This window comes from Aricia agestis, chromosome 1 (genome assembly GCF_905147365.1).
Source record: "Aricia agestis chromosome 1, ilAriAges1.1, whole genome shotgun sequence".
In the NCBI taxonomy this organism is placed as follows: Eukaryota; Metazoa; Arthropoda; class Insecta; order Lepidoptera; family Lycaenidae; genus Aricia; species Aricia agestis.
In genome coordinates, this window is record NC_056406.1 from 1823174 (window position 1) to 1838263 (window position 15090).

Below are 15090 nucleotides of genomic sequence, written 5' to 3' on the forward strand. Positions count from 1 at the left end.
CGTTATCAAAATGTATGGGCTTTGACATTAGTCTATGAAAGCGAAATGTCATTTAGCGATGACTTATGTCAATCTGCATACATTTTGATAACGAATTTCGTCATCGTTTTTAACGAAAGATACTTTGTCTAAGGAGGCAGATTAAGGGAGATCGCAGACGGCACACATACGCGGCGCACATACAGCCTGCATGGCCGCGCCATGCAGATTGTATGTGCACCTCCAGGCTGTATCTCCAGAACCGCTAATCGCTATATTAAGGCTTGAACGTGGGTGAGGACTGGGGGGCGCTGCTGGGAAAGAACTGTCAAAAATTTCGTTTTTTTTTTATGATGGCTGCGTTAAGTGCCTTTTTTCGCCACGTTTATTTAAAGCCTTGTCGAGCTCTAGCTAGTTTTCTGAAATTTTTACTTTGTGTTGCCGTTATAAATTATAACTAGCTATTTGACCGAGCTTTGCTCGATATTCGATTGAACGGTATTCGATAAAACACGAATAAAATGACATTTTCTAAAAATGATTCCTAGCTATATCGATTTATCACCCCCGAAACATTTCATCAAAATCGTTGGAGCCGATTCCGAGATTCCAATTATATATATACAAGAATTGCTCGTTTAAAGATAAGGGCCCCTGAGACGATCAAACGGTTTGATTCAAACCTTACGTGTTTGATGCAACCGTTTGATGTCGGTTTCAATGGTTTGACAAACCGCAAACGCGCTGTCGTGTACACGTCTTGTGATGCAGAAGATGCTCGAGAGTCTAGATTCTAGAACGGGGATCGCGTTTTTCATATTTTATGTTTATAACGTTAATGTCCTGCGTCAGAAGAGAAAAAAAAAGAAAACAACTTTGGTCCAAATAATTAATGGTATGGCCTATCGACTAAGATAATATCGTTTTACCCACGAACATCTACAGAAAGTGCTAGAAACTACAGCTTCTTTTTTTTCTTCTTCATAATCCAGCACTAAACTAAGCGGGTTTGATCAAACGCGTCGGAACACGATCAAACGGCGCGTCAAACACAACGAAAATATGACATTTCATAAAAAAATTAAGGTAAATTAATTTAAGGTTTACCATTTATGACATAAAAAAAACTACTTGCTAGATATCGTCCAAACCAAATTTCGTTGGTAGTTTTAATAGTAATGTACATCATTAATCATATTATATTATTTTTAGACTTATCTTGCCCCTACTTTAGAAATTAGAGGGGGGGACACACATTTTACCACTTTGGAAGAGTCTCTCTCGCAAACTATTCAGGTTAGAAAAAATGATATTAGAAACCTCAATATGATTTTTAAAGACCTATCTATAGATACCCCACACGTATAGATTAGATGAAAAAAAATTTTTTTTTGTTTCAGTTGTGCCTTATGGGGACCCCTAAAATTTTTTATAATTTTTCCATTTTTGTATCAAAATCTTAATGCGGTTCACAGACTACATCTACTTGCTAATTTTCAATAGTATAGCTCTTATAGTTTCGAAGAAAAGTGGCTGTGACATACGGACGGACAGACAGACAGACAGACATGACGAATCTATAAAGGTTCCGTTTTTTGCCATTTGGCTACGGAACCCTAAAAAAAAAGAAGAAAAAAAAGAAGCTGTACTAGTTTCTAGCATTTTCTGTAGACGTTCGTGGGTAAAACGATATTATCTTAGGTTGGGTTGCACCAGAGGCGTGGTCAAAGTTAAAGATAAAGTTAAAGTTATTTTCATAGTTAAATATGGCGTTCTTTAGCTTTACCCTTAACTTTTACCGAAGAAATTCACGTATGAGCGGAGGTAAGGACGCCATATTTAACTTTAACCAAAGATTTGACATTGATATTTTGCATTGTAGTTAAAGTTACAGTTAAAGTTAGTTGGTGCAACCCAGTCTTAGTCGATAGGCCATACCGTGGGCCATACCATTAATTTGGACCAAAGTAGTTTTCTTTTTTTTTCTCTTCTGACGCAGGACATTAACATTATAAACATAAGATAATATGAAAAACGCCATCCTGGTTCTAGAATCTAGACTCTAGAGTCTAGAGTCTAGACTCTAGAGCATCTTCTGCATCACAAGACGTGTACTCGACAGCGCGTATTGAATGAAACTGCGCAATGTCGTTTGACAAACCATTCAAACCGACATCAAACGGTTGCATCAAACACGTAAGGTTTGAATCAAGCCGTTTGATCGTCTCGGGGGCCCTTTAGATAACAAATACTTAGTCAAAACTTAATACAGTTGGGCTCTCATACAAAAAACAATTGTTGGCCAATTTTTGCTCTATAACGGTACGGAACCCTTCTTGCGCGACTCTGACTCGCACTTGGCCGATTATTTTTTATATTCAAAACCGAGTAAGTAAACTTATATTACTTTTAAAGTACCTACTTAGTTATTATTATTACCAAATGTGTAAGTGTAACCTATCTTACTGACACTTCTTTTACATTTGAAATGAAATGACCCTGGATAGACCCAGGTTAAAAAACTAAAGTCTAGGACTCTAGGTCATATAGACTAAAAATCAAAAATGGCCGCTTGCCTCTACAGTCGTCAGTCTACACTTTTGCTTTGCCGTTTGCGGCGCCCGCCGCCGGCCGGCGATCAATACCAACCTTACTATCTGAAACATCTGGAAGAAAAATTACAAAAGTATTTGACTATACACTATGATACATAAAAATATTTATTTATTTCAATTTAAGTAATATTAAAAATTATATTTAATCTATGTTTCTGCTTTAATTCACATAGTTTATTAAAATAAGTAGCTAAACGATTACTCAATAATCAATTCTTCATATTGGCAGTACTGAAACAGGCGAGATGATTCGGACCAATCAGCGTTTCGCTCGAATTACTAGGGATGTCGAAAGTCTTATCGATACCTTTACGCGGAACAACGAGTTGTTTCATGCAAGTTGCAACTTTGAAAGTAGTACAGTTTTAAATAGCATAATATCAATATGTATTATCGATTTTTGCAATATTGTCAGTCTAATGAAAATGATCCCAAAAATAATACAACTTTTAAAACTTACACAGAACTTAAAGATTTTTATTACTTATTACTTATAAGTTATTAGTAGATATTGTAGTATTGTAGTTTGTAACTTTTAGCCCTTTTCATGGAGCGGTCTTAAATTTCTGAACAGTTTTTACACTTATTTAAAAAAAGGTAAGTTCAATTTTAAATCAACTTTTAGTTTCAATGTTTACTTCAATTATTATTTAATTTACTTTGACAAAGACAGCAGGAATAAATAAAGTTGAATTGTAACTTCTTGATACAATCATTCTGCTTGTACCATATTTTTAACCGACTTCAAAAAAAGGAGATTATCAATTCGACGCGTATGTCTGTAATATTTCCAGAACTGCCCAATTTCCACATATGTTAGTCTATATCAGCGTCTGAACAAATGTGCCAAATTTCAAAAGTGTATGTATGTGACACATGTGTGTGTATAAATATTATTTATGTATGAATGTATGTTTTTATGTTTGTGTTCGCATATCTCTGGAACTACCATTCCGATTTCAGTAATTCTTTTTTTGTTGTACTAGGTATTGTTCAACTTAAGGAATAGGTAATACAAGTTTCATCAAAATCAGTTCAGTATTTTTGGAGATAGGGAGTTTTGATTCTCAATTACGTACAATTTTGAAGCGGATTTATCTTTTTTTTTAAATACAAATAACAATTATTATTTCGTTGACTTTAAATTTGTGTCAACGTTGACTTCAAAGATATTATGATTAAAATGTTTTTTTACTTATTAATTATGGATTTTATGTACTTAAAATGATACTCTCAATGATATTTTTTTTATTAATTCTCATCCTTCTTACTGTGTCAGGGCTTGTTGCTATCTTATTACATTATTTTGTACTTCATTATTAAAATTTCTTATACATAAAAATCTCAATGATATAACAACGAGCTTTCTACATTTAAAACTGAAACTGAAACAAATGAAATCAATATGTTAAAAAAAATTTGAAACATCAGTATAAAGCGCTTATTGCACTTATCCTAGCTAGGACGTCCTAGCTAGGATCCTAAAAAATTTAGTCAAGTGGAATAACATTTAGAAAGCTAGGATCCTAGCTAGCTAGCTTTCTAAATGTCACTTGACTAAATTTTTTAGGATCCTAGCTAGGACTTCCTAGTTAGGATAAGTGGAATAAGCGCTTTAGATACCGCTAATAATTACTATTATAACCACTTGCATCTTAAGTTATCATAAAGTTTTAAGTATGTCGCAATGCGCAAATTTTATCGATAGCGCGCAATACGCATGTACAACACTAAGCACAGCCGTATTGGAGCGACCGGTTCCGAAGTCGACTATTCTTCAAGCAACCACGAAAGTACGTGGTGCGTGCGGAGCAGAAAAAAATTTAGTGTTAAGTAATTTATTAAGTTCACATTGACAAAATGAGGGAAATCGTGCATATCCAAGCTGGCCAATGCGGCAACCAAATCGGTGCTAAGGTAATATTTAACTTTCTTTTGTTACTTTTAAGATTTTGAAAATGGAATGAATGAGTGTGCGGCCGGCATTTTGTGACGCCCATTCGCTGTGCGTTAGAGAAATGTAATCGCTCTATTCGCTTCTTTCTCGCTAAATCCCAGTTTAATTCTTGAATGTTTTATTAAAATCCGGTAATATAGCAGTTGTAAGTCGACGTGTCGATGAATTTCAAAATGGAGAATAAGCGAATGATTCATAAATTGCCAGCACCAAAAGTTAATTATAATATCTCTGTCATTAATTCAAAAAGTAAGATCTGCCACACCTAGTAGGTATCGATCGCACCGGGCGGTGTTTCCACGTGTTTAATTCGCCATTTTCTAGTTTTGCTCGAACAATTGGTGGGACTTCTCACCGGCCCGCGGTCGCATGATTATTTAATTTTGGAGATGAACTAATTTTGAACACGAACAATGGTTTGTTTAGCATTTCAGTGAGCTAATGACGCATAGGTTTTTGCATATGTTTGCCGCCATAAGGTGACCGTTAAAAATAAGGGCACGCAGCTTGAACCCCGCTCAAGGCCTTTTCGTCCGTTGGACGTAGATAAAGGGCGGCCAATCAGGCGACGCTATTTGTAACGAACTTTTGTATAAGTAATAACAACCCAGGTGTTTGGGTATTCACATGTTAAGTTGTAAAAAAAAATCAAATTTCGAACTATAATAGCGTTAGGTAATTTTAAATAATTTTCAAATTTCGAACATGTTTTTTTTTATGATAGCAGCGAATTTTCTTTACTAATCCGTTAGTAAGTAAAGAATATAGCAAAAAATCGATTATCATAATCAAGGAAGGGAAAAGCGGATAGCGCATGTCCACGAGTTCGATGACCGCTACATTCTTCCGTGTTAGCTAAAATAGCGTTTTATGACGAAACATTGCTCTAATTATGTTGTAAATCTCTTCGGAAGTTTTTAGAGCACGATAACTGACAAGTGCAGCTTTTAGGAAGTAGACTTATTTAGATCTTAGTTGAGATGGGTTGATTGAAATGTCAGTGCCAATTTTTATTATTAGGTATATCATTGGTCAGTGCATTGTAAATAAACTCAGGACTCAGGTTTCAATAATGCACCTATTATAAATAAAAATAGGATTCTAAGTTCGCCATACATAATGAGGAAATGTTATCATATTATCAACAAAAAAAAAGCCAAGGGATTGCCTGATGAAAAGACCTTACCTTATCTGCAGCTCTACTCACCAGGGAGTTGCAAATGCATTGCTGATTTTAAATAACAGTTAATTTTGGATCTTTGTATTCGTAACCGCTCTAGTAGTTTCAGAAATTAATATTGAGTATGTAGGTAAGTTTTTCTTAGAAGACCATAAAGTTGCCATCTGTTGACCACATGGTGTATTTTTTATTATTAACAAAAGTGCAAATTATAGTAATACTCTGCAGTACCCACACCGGTTTCGGTGACAGTGGCCAATTTCATTGCAATTAGGCCGGTCACACAGCAGGAGTAGTTTTATAGTGCTCAAGTGCGCACACACTTGAGCACTAGTAGTTTATGTGCCCATCTACGCATGGATCATCTTACTTGTCAGACAATCAGGTTATCAGCCTGCATTGTCCTAACCAAACTTGGAAATAACATGTTTCCAACGCAGGATTTGTTGTACCCACGACCTCCGGAGTAGAGAGCCACGCTCTAAGTTCTAACTACTAAACCACGGAGGCGGATATATCATAATATAGGAACATATTTTCTACTAGTAACCGGGTAGCAATTCTACAATATTAAAAACACTTTTAGTTAAGTCTTATCACAAAATTATATTGCAGTAGGTTCACCCATAATGCAGTAGGAGTTTTGTAAAGGAGGAATTTTGTATATGTGAAAAAACTTGATGACAGTTTTAATTTACATCTATAATTCCCATAAAGTTGAAGATGGAAACATCTGAAATATTAAAATTAATAGGTCTAGGGTCTGATGGCAGATTTTCAAAAAATGTCCTTGATCATTGGATTACTTTTTATTTTATATACTTATTTTGCATGTTTCACATACAGAATCAGCCGCTATAAGAATTATATTGCTAGAGTCAATTTATTTTCTCACTTTTTGCTATCAGATCCTGGTAGACCTATTTCCTTTAAATAAATATTTCAAAATGCAACCTAAAGCTTGTAATGGAAGACTGACATCTATAAAAAAACAAAATTCCTATTTCAGTACATCCCATAACATAAATCTCCACTTAAAAATTAATTCTGAACGAAAAACACTTGAAAGTCGGAGACTTGGCGTAGCTCCAAACTCGAAAGTCGCTGACGAGAGAAATGCAGTTTTATGTTTTGAAGATGTTGTACAGATAGCCTATTTTTATACCAGCCTATCATCCATGTTAGATCCTCTTAAAAATATATCTGATAGTATTATGGTAAAATAAAATGACAAAAGTAATCTAGAAATGAGGATAGAAAACATTATATTGAGTTAGATTCTTTTTCTGTTTTTAGGGTTCCGTACCCAAAGGGTAAAAACGGGACCCTATTGCTGAGATTTCGTTGTCTGTCGGTCTGTCTGTCTCCAGGCTGTATCTCTAGAACCGCTATAATAGCTAGACTTCTGAAATTTTTACAGATTGTTAATATCTATTGCCGCTATAACAACAAATACTAAAAACAAAATAAAACTAATATTTAAGGGGGCTCCCAACAACAAACGTGATTTCTTGCCCTATTTCCTCGATATCAAAAATGGCAACATGTGTACTTTAATAATTATAAAATTAATATAAAATTTAAATATAAAAAAAATACAAAAAAAAAAATTGCGCTATAACGGTACGAAACCCTTCGTGCGCGAGTTCGACTCGCGTTTGGCCGATTTTATTTTTAATGGTATTCTTATAGTTTGTTGAAATAGAAGTTTGAGTTGTGTAAAGCATGTGTGTTACATATTTTATACATATTATGCTCATTAGAGTCATTACTTCATACAAAAGGCCTATCAAAATAATTTCTCATCTATGTAAAACAGGAGAAAGTTTTTTGAATCAGTAAGACTGGGTTGCACCAACTAACTTTAACTATAACCGGAAAAATTGACAGATGTCGTATGAGAATATGGGGTGTTTGGACGCCATATTTAACTTTAACTTTACCCACGCCTCTGGTGCAACCCAGTCTTAATACTTGAAGGCATTGCTGTATTTAGTAAAATATAGTTATGCACTTTATTAATATAATAAAACCTATTGACTATTTCAGTAAATTGGAACCATAAAACGATGCGAAAAAAAACTATATAAAGTGCTCTAAAATCTAAGACTTAGAATTCTTAGTACCAAGGTCCAATCTCCGAATACAATTTACAAGTGTTGACGGCCTACCATAGAAATGTATAAAAACCAGTTTACTTGAACCAGTTTAGAAATCAATGAGCCCTGCTGCCAGGTTTCTATTCATTATTGTCTCCTGCCGACCGATTTCTCAGTAATATCTCGTAAATGCAGCCATTGTAAAATAGACAATACTTAGTAGAATAGCCTCAGTCCAGCTACGGCAAGATTTGTTACCTACTTGAAAAATATGCTAGCCTCAATACACCTCAATTTCGATCCAGTTCAATTTTGTTGGAGCATATTTTTTGGCAACAACCTATTATGATTCAACACGGCTGTATCGCTTGTAGCTATACATTGCTTGTACGTCAGACGACCAAAATCATCGATCCATAAAAAAGATAATGAATCATCAAAATTGGCCTGACCATCTACTACTCGCCGTTCGCTGTATTAATCTCAGGGTTCTTGAACTGTAATACTATAACAGATAACTGTCTGTCTACTTACTACTTAGATACAATAATAAATAATTACACTAGTCATTGTCTCGGATCTCTAGCCTCTTTCTTTTCAATTGCGCTTTATCATTTTCTCCGCATCCGTTTTGATGTTATCAAATTCGTTTCTCAAACAGATTTATCTAGAAAAGTATGACGGCAAGTAGCGACCAATTTTGATAAATGACAGTATTTTTTATGACCATAAAATAATGTACCGCGTACGCCTACAGCCGTTAATGCGACCTGAGATTAATCGTGTCTCCATTTATGGGAGAGGCTGTAAATAAAAACGGCGTCTTGTGCGATTTCACTGCAGCAGCGGGCCCGATCGATTACATTTCGGAGTAGGGCAACCTCGTTAATATTACAGTTGAGCCACGCAAAGGTTTGTTTCTAATTTAGTCGCGTTGGTAACGACACAGGATATCTGAGTCATCCTGTCGCCGACTAGTACCGCTTATCGGTACATTTACAAAGAGATTATAGGAAGTCACGCAACTAACGTAAGCTCTATAATTTAACGTACTTTTCTTTGTTACAGTTCTGGGAGATCATCTCCGACGAGCACGGCATCGACCCCACCGGCGCCTACCACGGCGACTCGGACTTGCAGTTGGAGCGCATCAACGTCTACTACAATGAGGCCTCCGGCGGCAAGTACGTGCCCCGCGCCATCCTCGTCGACCTGGAGCCCGGCACCATGGACTCCGTCCGCTCCGGACCCTTCGGACAGATCTTCAGACCCGACAACTTTGTGTTCGGTCAGTCCGGCGCCGGCAACAACTGGGCCAAGGGACACTACACCGAGGGAGCCGAACTCGTTGACTCCGTCTTAGACGTCGTTAGGAAAGAAGCTGAATCATGTGACTGTCTTCAAGGTTTCCAACTTACACACTCACTCGGAGGTGGTACCGGATCCGGTATGGGAACACTCCTCATCTCCAAAATCAGAGAAGAGTACCCCGACAGAATCATGAACACATACTCAGTAGTCCCCTCGCCCAAAGTATCAGACACAGTCGTTGAACCTTACAATGCCACATTATCAGTCCACCAGCTAGTAGAAAACACCGACGAAACATATTGCATTGACAACGAAGCCCTCTACGACATCTGCTTCCGTACGCTGAAACTATCCACACCCACGTACGGCGACCTCAACCACCTAGTGTCGCTCACCATGTCCGGCGTCACCACCTGCCTCAGGTTCCCCGGTCAGCTGAATGCGGATCTCCGCAAATTGGCCGTCAACATGGTTCCCTTCCCCCGTCTCCACTTCTTCATGCCCGGCTTCGCACCCCTCACCTCCCGAGGCAGCCAGCAGTATCGCGCCCTGACCGTGCCCGAGCTAACCCAGCAGATGTTCGACGCCAAGAACATGATGGCCGCCTGCGACCCCCGCCACGGCCGCTACCTCACAGTCGCCGCCATCTTCCGTGGGCGCATGTCCATGAAGGAGGTCGACGAGCAGATGCTCAACATCCAGAACAAGAACTCGTCGTACTTCGTTGAATGGATCCCCAACAACGTGAAGACCGCCGTGTGCGACATTCCACCCCGAGGTCTCAAGATGGCCGCCACCTTCATCGGCAACTCCACCGCCATCCAGGAGCTGTTCAAGCGCATCTCGGAGCAGTTCACCGCTATGTTCAGGCGCAAGGCTTTCTTGCATTGGTACACCGGCGAGGGCATGGACGAGATGGAGTTCACCGAGGCCGAGAGCAACATGAACGACCTGGTGTCGGAGTACCAACAGTACCAGGAGGCCACCGCCGACGAGGACGCGGAATTCGACGAGGAGCAGGAGCAGGAAATCGAAGACAACTAAACGGTTGCTCTCCCCTCACGTACCTAACACACCATTTTTATCAGAACTTCGCATTATTTGCTTCTGTAGATTTTTACAATTTTGAACAGTAATGGATGTAAGTCCTCCTGTTGGAGGACGAGTCTGTCGTGTACATTCCCAGTGTATGACGGAAGGGCGCTCTCTGGTATGTTTATATCTGTAAACGACTCCTATCGACGTGACCCCCCTTCATCTTCAGAGTATTGAATGATGACACAAAGGAAAGATCTTTTGTTTGATAAGGCTGAACTTGATTTTTGTATAAGTTAATTTTTATTCTTTATAACCGGTGTGATTGAGACGTTTTTTTGTCAACTCAAAATATAAAATTATGTCGTACAATTTGAAGTTTTCAGCTGGTTAATAAATATAATAATTTTAAATCTATTTTTTATTTTTACAAACCTACCAAAATGGCTTCGTTTATTTAGGAATTGGACTTAACAAAAATGAAGTAGCTGGCAAGTTCCTACATCTTATCTTGATAAGAACTGCCTTTCACAAGATCAGATAACAAAATGAAGTTACATTACACATCATGATACATTCGCATCTAAGGTTCTTCCTATATGGGCTACCACACCTCAGAATACAGAAAAAAACATCGTTAGGAAGTTAAAGCGCGATTCCACCGCGGCGCACGCGGTGCACGGATTTATATTGTTTGACTAGCCGCGGTGGAATTGCGCCTTGATGTCTCGTGCCCTGTAGCCTGCAGGGGCTGCAGGCAGTGCAGGCCATGGTAGCGGTCACCACTCAGCGCGATGAAAGAGCGCGTTGGGACGTGGCTGCGCTCTATTTAATTTTAAAGATGGGTTTATGAATAGGAACTGTACCTATTTTGTACGTTACGACTTACGAGGCTGACTAATGAGCGAGTTTAGGTTAAAACACCAACAAAATGTGTTAACCAGCTGAAGGTACCGTACAATGCTAATTACGACGAATTTGCATGCACCGGACACAGTCAGTTAATAACGGGCAACGCTGTTGTTAAACTGAGCTTAACTTGTCGAATTAACTGCTAGTATTAAACTTACGCTAAAATACGCTAGAATTCTACAACTGAATTAAATAGGTACCTACCTACCTACCTCTTGTAGTACCTAGTTAATTACGTAAGCCAAACAGTTTTTGTTACTTATAATCATTTTGAAGTTTTTGTTGGAGTTAGGAACTAGGAACATTACGACCAAAAAGTTTTCCTGCACTTTTCCATTTCAAATAAGTACAAAAATTTAGCTGCGCCAACATCGACTGCTGCGCGGCCACGCCCGCATCTGGGTGCAAGTAGTCCCTAGTACTAGTACCCGAGACAAGCCAAGCGAAGCGCAAGGGTACTACATTTATACATAGACTTAGGTACCTTTTCTCGAATTCTTTTTTTGCTTTCAGAATAACCAAAAATCCCTTTGGCCTTTTTTTGACAATCTAGCCGCGTGCGTGCGCGTTGATGAATCTTTTCTTTGCCACTACTCACGAGTCACGGACATGTTGACGCTATCCGAGAAATATCTCTCGTGTCTGGAATCTGGATTAACGTTTGTATCGAACGAAACGACTAAAATATTATATGGAGGTGACCACGGAGCAACGATATCAAAATACTTAGATACGACGTATGCCGTCAAAACTGTAGCAATGTTTTTGCATGCAAAATGTTTAACGAGAAAATATTGTCGTCCTTTTTTGTCTTACAGTAATATCATATACTACTTTCTCTTTCGCTCATTTTACGCTTCGCTATGATTTTTCTCTTAGAATGGAAGACAATAATTTAAATATTAATAAAATCTTAGTCATTACGTGTGAAATATTACACCTTTGGCTTTATTTGTATTCCTCGTTTTGTTACTGCACTGTCTTCCGACAGAATGCCATTCTGGAGCGAAATGTAGCGAAAAACAACGCGGTAATTAATGAATGAAACACGTCCGGCTGTTACCGCGTACGCACTGGTCACAGATGAGTGAGCTCACTCATTTCGAGGGTGACACATTTTAGCGCTGACGATTGTATGGAATGCCTTTTCTAACGTTCTAATTCTATGCCACGGAATATATTATAACACTTAAGGTGGCTTTCGTGTCTTTGCCGCGAGCGACCGCGACCGACGAAAATTCAAACGAAATGCCACTTTATGACATAGGCGATAGGTTTCATTTTACTCTACCAACTAGCTTTTACGCCGCCGCCGGCGGCAGCGTGGGTCGCCACCAAAATGTCAGTAGAAAATGACACTTATATTCTATGTCATAAAGTAGCATTTTATTTGAATTTTCACCGGTCGCGGTCGCTCGCGGCAAAGATCCGAAAGCCACCGATGTGACTCAGAGTTTACGCGCCGATTCACACCCGAAAATTTTTAAACTTTCAATTTATTTTCAATTAAAATTGTAACTATCCTGTGATTTTGTCCACATACTGCTTGTGCCGACAAACTTCGTTTACATGGTATGGTAATCATTTTTAGTTAGTAGATTGAACATCCGCAGACAAAAAAAGAGATGTCTAATCCGTCACCCGTCGCCGGAAAAACCCTGATCCTTGCCAATCCGGATGGAGAAGAAGATCAATTATTATTTTTAACAAAAAATTAAAACCGACTTCCAAGTAAAAACAATAACTAAAAATATTTTAATAATTCTTACTCTTTAGCTAGTAGTGCATCTTTCAGAATTTGCCTAAAGAATTAGGTAGGTACTTACTTATTTCATTCTTTTCAGTTCATAAGTATTGCCTTTTTCAGAATTCGTCTAAATCTTGTCTAAATCTCAACTAGGTATTCCTACGTACATAATATTATAAGTAACTAGATGCCCCGCGCGGCTTTGCCCGCGTAAATTAGGAATTTTACAGAAAACGTACATTTTCCCATAATAAATATTTTCCCCGTTTTTCCCGCATTTTCCTGAGTTTCTTCGGTCGTATTAGTCTTAGCGTGATAATATCTCTAATGGTTCCTGTTCTTAAAACAACGCCGAAACTCCCAAACTTGTATCTATAAAGAATCAGGAGTTCTCTCAGCACCTTCCGAACCACGGTATACCAGGTATATCTCGGTGCAAAATCTTACTTGTTGGTAGCATATGCTTAGAATACTTCTCACGAAACCGAAGTCACCACACGTTTCCCTATAAGTTTTGAGGAGTTCCCTCGATTACTTATGGATCCTTCATCAGATCACCACTTTTGTGAATATAAAAATCGGGTAACATACGGCGGAGTAATCGTTGAATATAAGAAAACGAACATAACACCTCCCCCATTTTGAAAGTCGGTTAAAATTGTAGCCTATGTGTTATTCTGATGTATAAGCTATATTATTGTAAAGTTTCATTAAAATCCGTTCAGTAGTTTTTGCGTGAAAGAGTAACAAACATCCATACATCCACACATCCATACATCCAAACAAACTTTCGCCTTTATAATATTAGTAGGATGTAGCCTATAATATATTATCACGCTAAGACCAATAGAAGCGGAGCACCAATGAAGAATGTTTCAAAATCGGGTGATTTTTCCTATTGTGCTGCGTAAACGATAAAAGTTTCGCAAAAATTGGCAGAATTTTCTTTATTTACCCATGAATTAGTTACTCTCTCGGGTCTGTTTCGGCTGTTTGGTTGTTCGTTTTGTTCGGTGTTGCTATGAGTCTGTGCGGATGATTTTCTTTCTCTCTGTATTCGATTTCTATCACTATTCTGGCTGAGGCGAGCCTCACGCTCTACAGACGATTCTCTTTCTCTCTGTATTCGATTTCTATCACTATTCTGGCTGAGGCGAGCCTCACGCTCTACAGACGATTCTCTTTCTCTCTGTATCCGAATTCTATCATTTTTCCGACTGAGGCGAGCCTCATGCTCTACAGACGATTCTCTTTCTCTCTGTATCCGAATTCTATCATTTTTCCGACTGAGGCGAGCCTCACGCTATACAGACGATTCTCTTTCTCTCTGTATCCGATTTCTATCACTATTCTGGCTGAGGCGAGTCTCACGTTCTGTTGACGATTCTTCATCTCTTGCTGAACGTGCTCTTTTGGCATTCACTGTACTACGACCTATGTTCGAACGACGACGTCTTCCAGGCATGATCGTATAGTAATACCCACAAAGCAACAAATAACCCAATCGCAAAGCAAAAACAAAAGTCCGTTTTTCTAACCAAGTCAAATATATTTTTATCGACAATTCAGAAACCAAAGAACCAGAAACAATGAATATCTGAAAGAAAGCGCTGTGGTTGCTCCTCTGCGTTACCGTCTGCACAACCACACAATGACGAAATACACTATCTACTACAATAACATAAGCCCGAAGCTTATGAGAGCCCCCGGCCGGTTCCGCCGTAACCGCTATGTCCCTCGGCCGCCGCCGCGCGACATATTTTTTGATTCCGCGTAAGTTTATACCTTTGAAAACTTCTAAAGTATTGATCGAAATTGTATAGTGTAAAAGACAATTATAATATACATTTAATGTCTTAGCTTCCAAACATGTTTATTTGGATAAGGGTTAATGTTGTAAATTGTTAAAATCGCTTCGTAAATAAGCCATTATTTTTCGTAAAAAGTAAAGAACAAAAATGGCTATTGTGAGTTATCCCTAAGAAATAGACATATACCAGCGCGGACTTTTTTGTTTACCTTATTAAGGTGTACAATACTGTAGTACATTATTTTGATCTATCTCGTAGGGTTTAGCCAGCGTTTGCAATATAAACGCAAAAAAATGAATTTATTTACGACATAACATTAGAAACCTCTAAAATTATCAGTGTTTCTCGACCATATTATGCATATGTTATACATATAAACCTTCCTCTTGAAACACTCAATCTATTAAAAAAACCGCATCAAAATCCGTTGAGTAGTTTTAAAGA

At 38.2% G+C, this 15090-nt stretch overlaps 1 protein-coding gene across 1 annotated transcript; it reads left to right on the forward strand.

The window, feature by feature from the left end:
* The first annotated feature begins 4353 nt into the window (after positions 1–4353).
* Positions 4354–10589, forward strand: LOC121729120 (tubulin beta-1 chain). Its single transcript, XM_042117511.1, has 2 exons — positions 4354–4511; positions 8899–10589. Exons 1-2 carry the CDS (start codon positions 4455–4457, stop codon positions 10183–10185), a joined length of 1344 nt encoding a protein of 447 aa, XP_041973445.1. The 5' UTR covers positions 4354–4454; the 3' UTR covers positions 10186–10589.
* Positions 10590–15090: the final 4501 nt, after the last annotated feature.

Coding starts and splice junctions, on each gene's coding strand:
- LOC121729120 (XM_042117511.1), top strand. CDS start 4,455: ATGAGGGAAATCGTGCATATCCAAGCTGGCCAATGCGGCAACCAAATC. Junction 4,512..8,898: donor GCAACCAAATCGGTGCTAAG/GTAATATTTAAC, acceptor TCTTTGTTACAG/TTCTGGGAGATCATCTCCGA.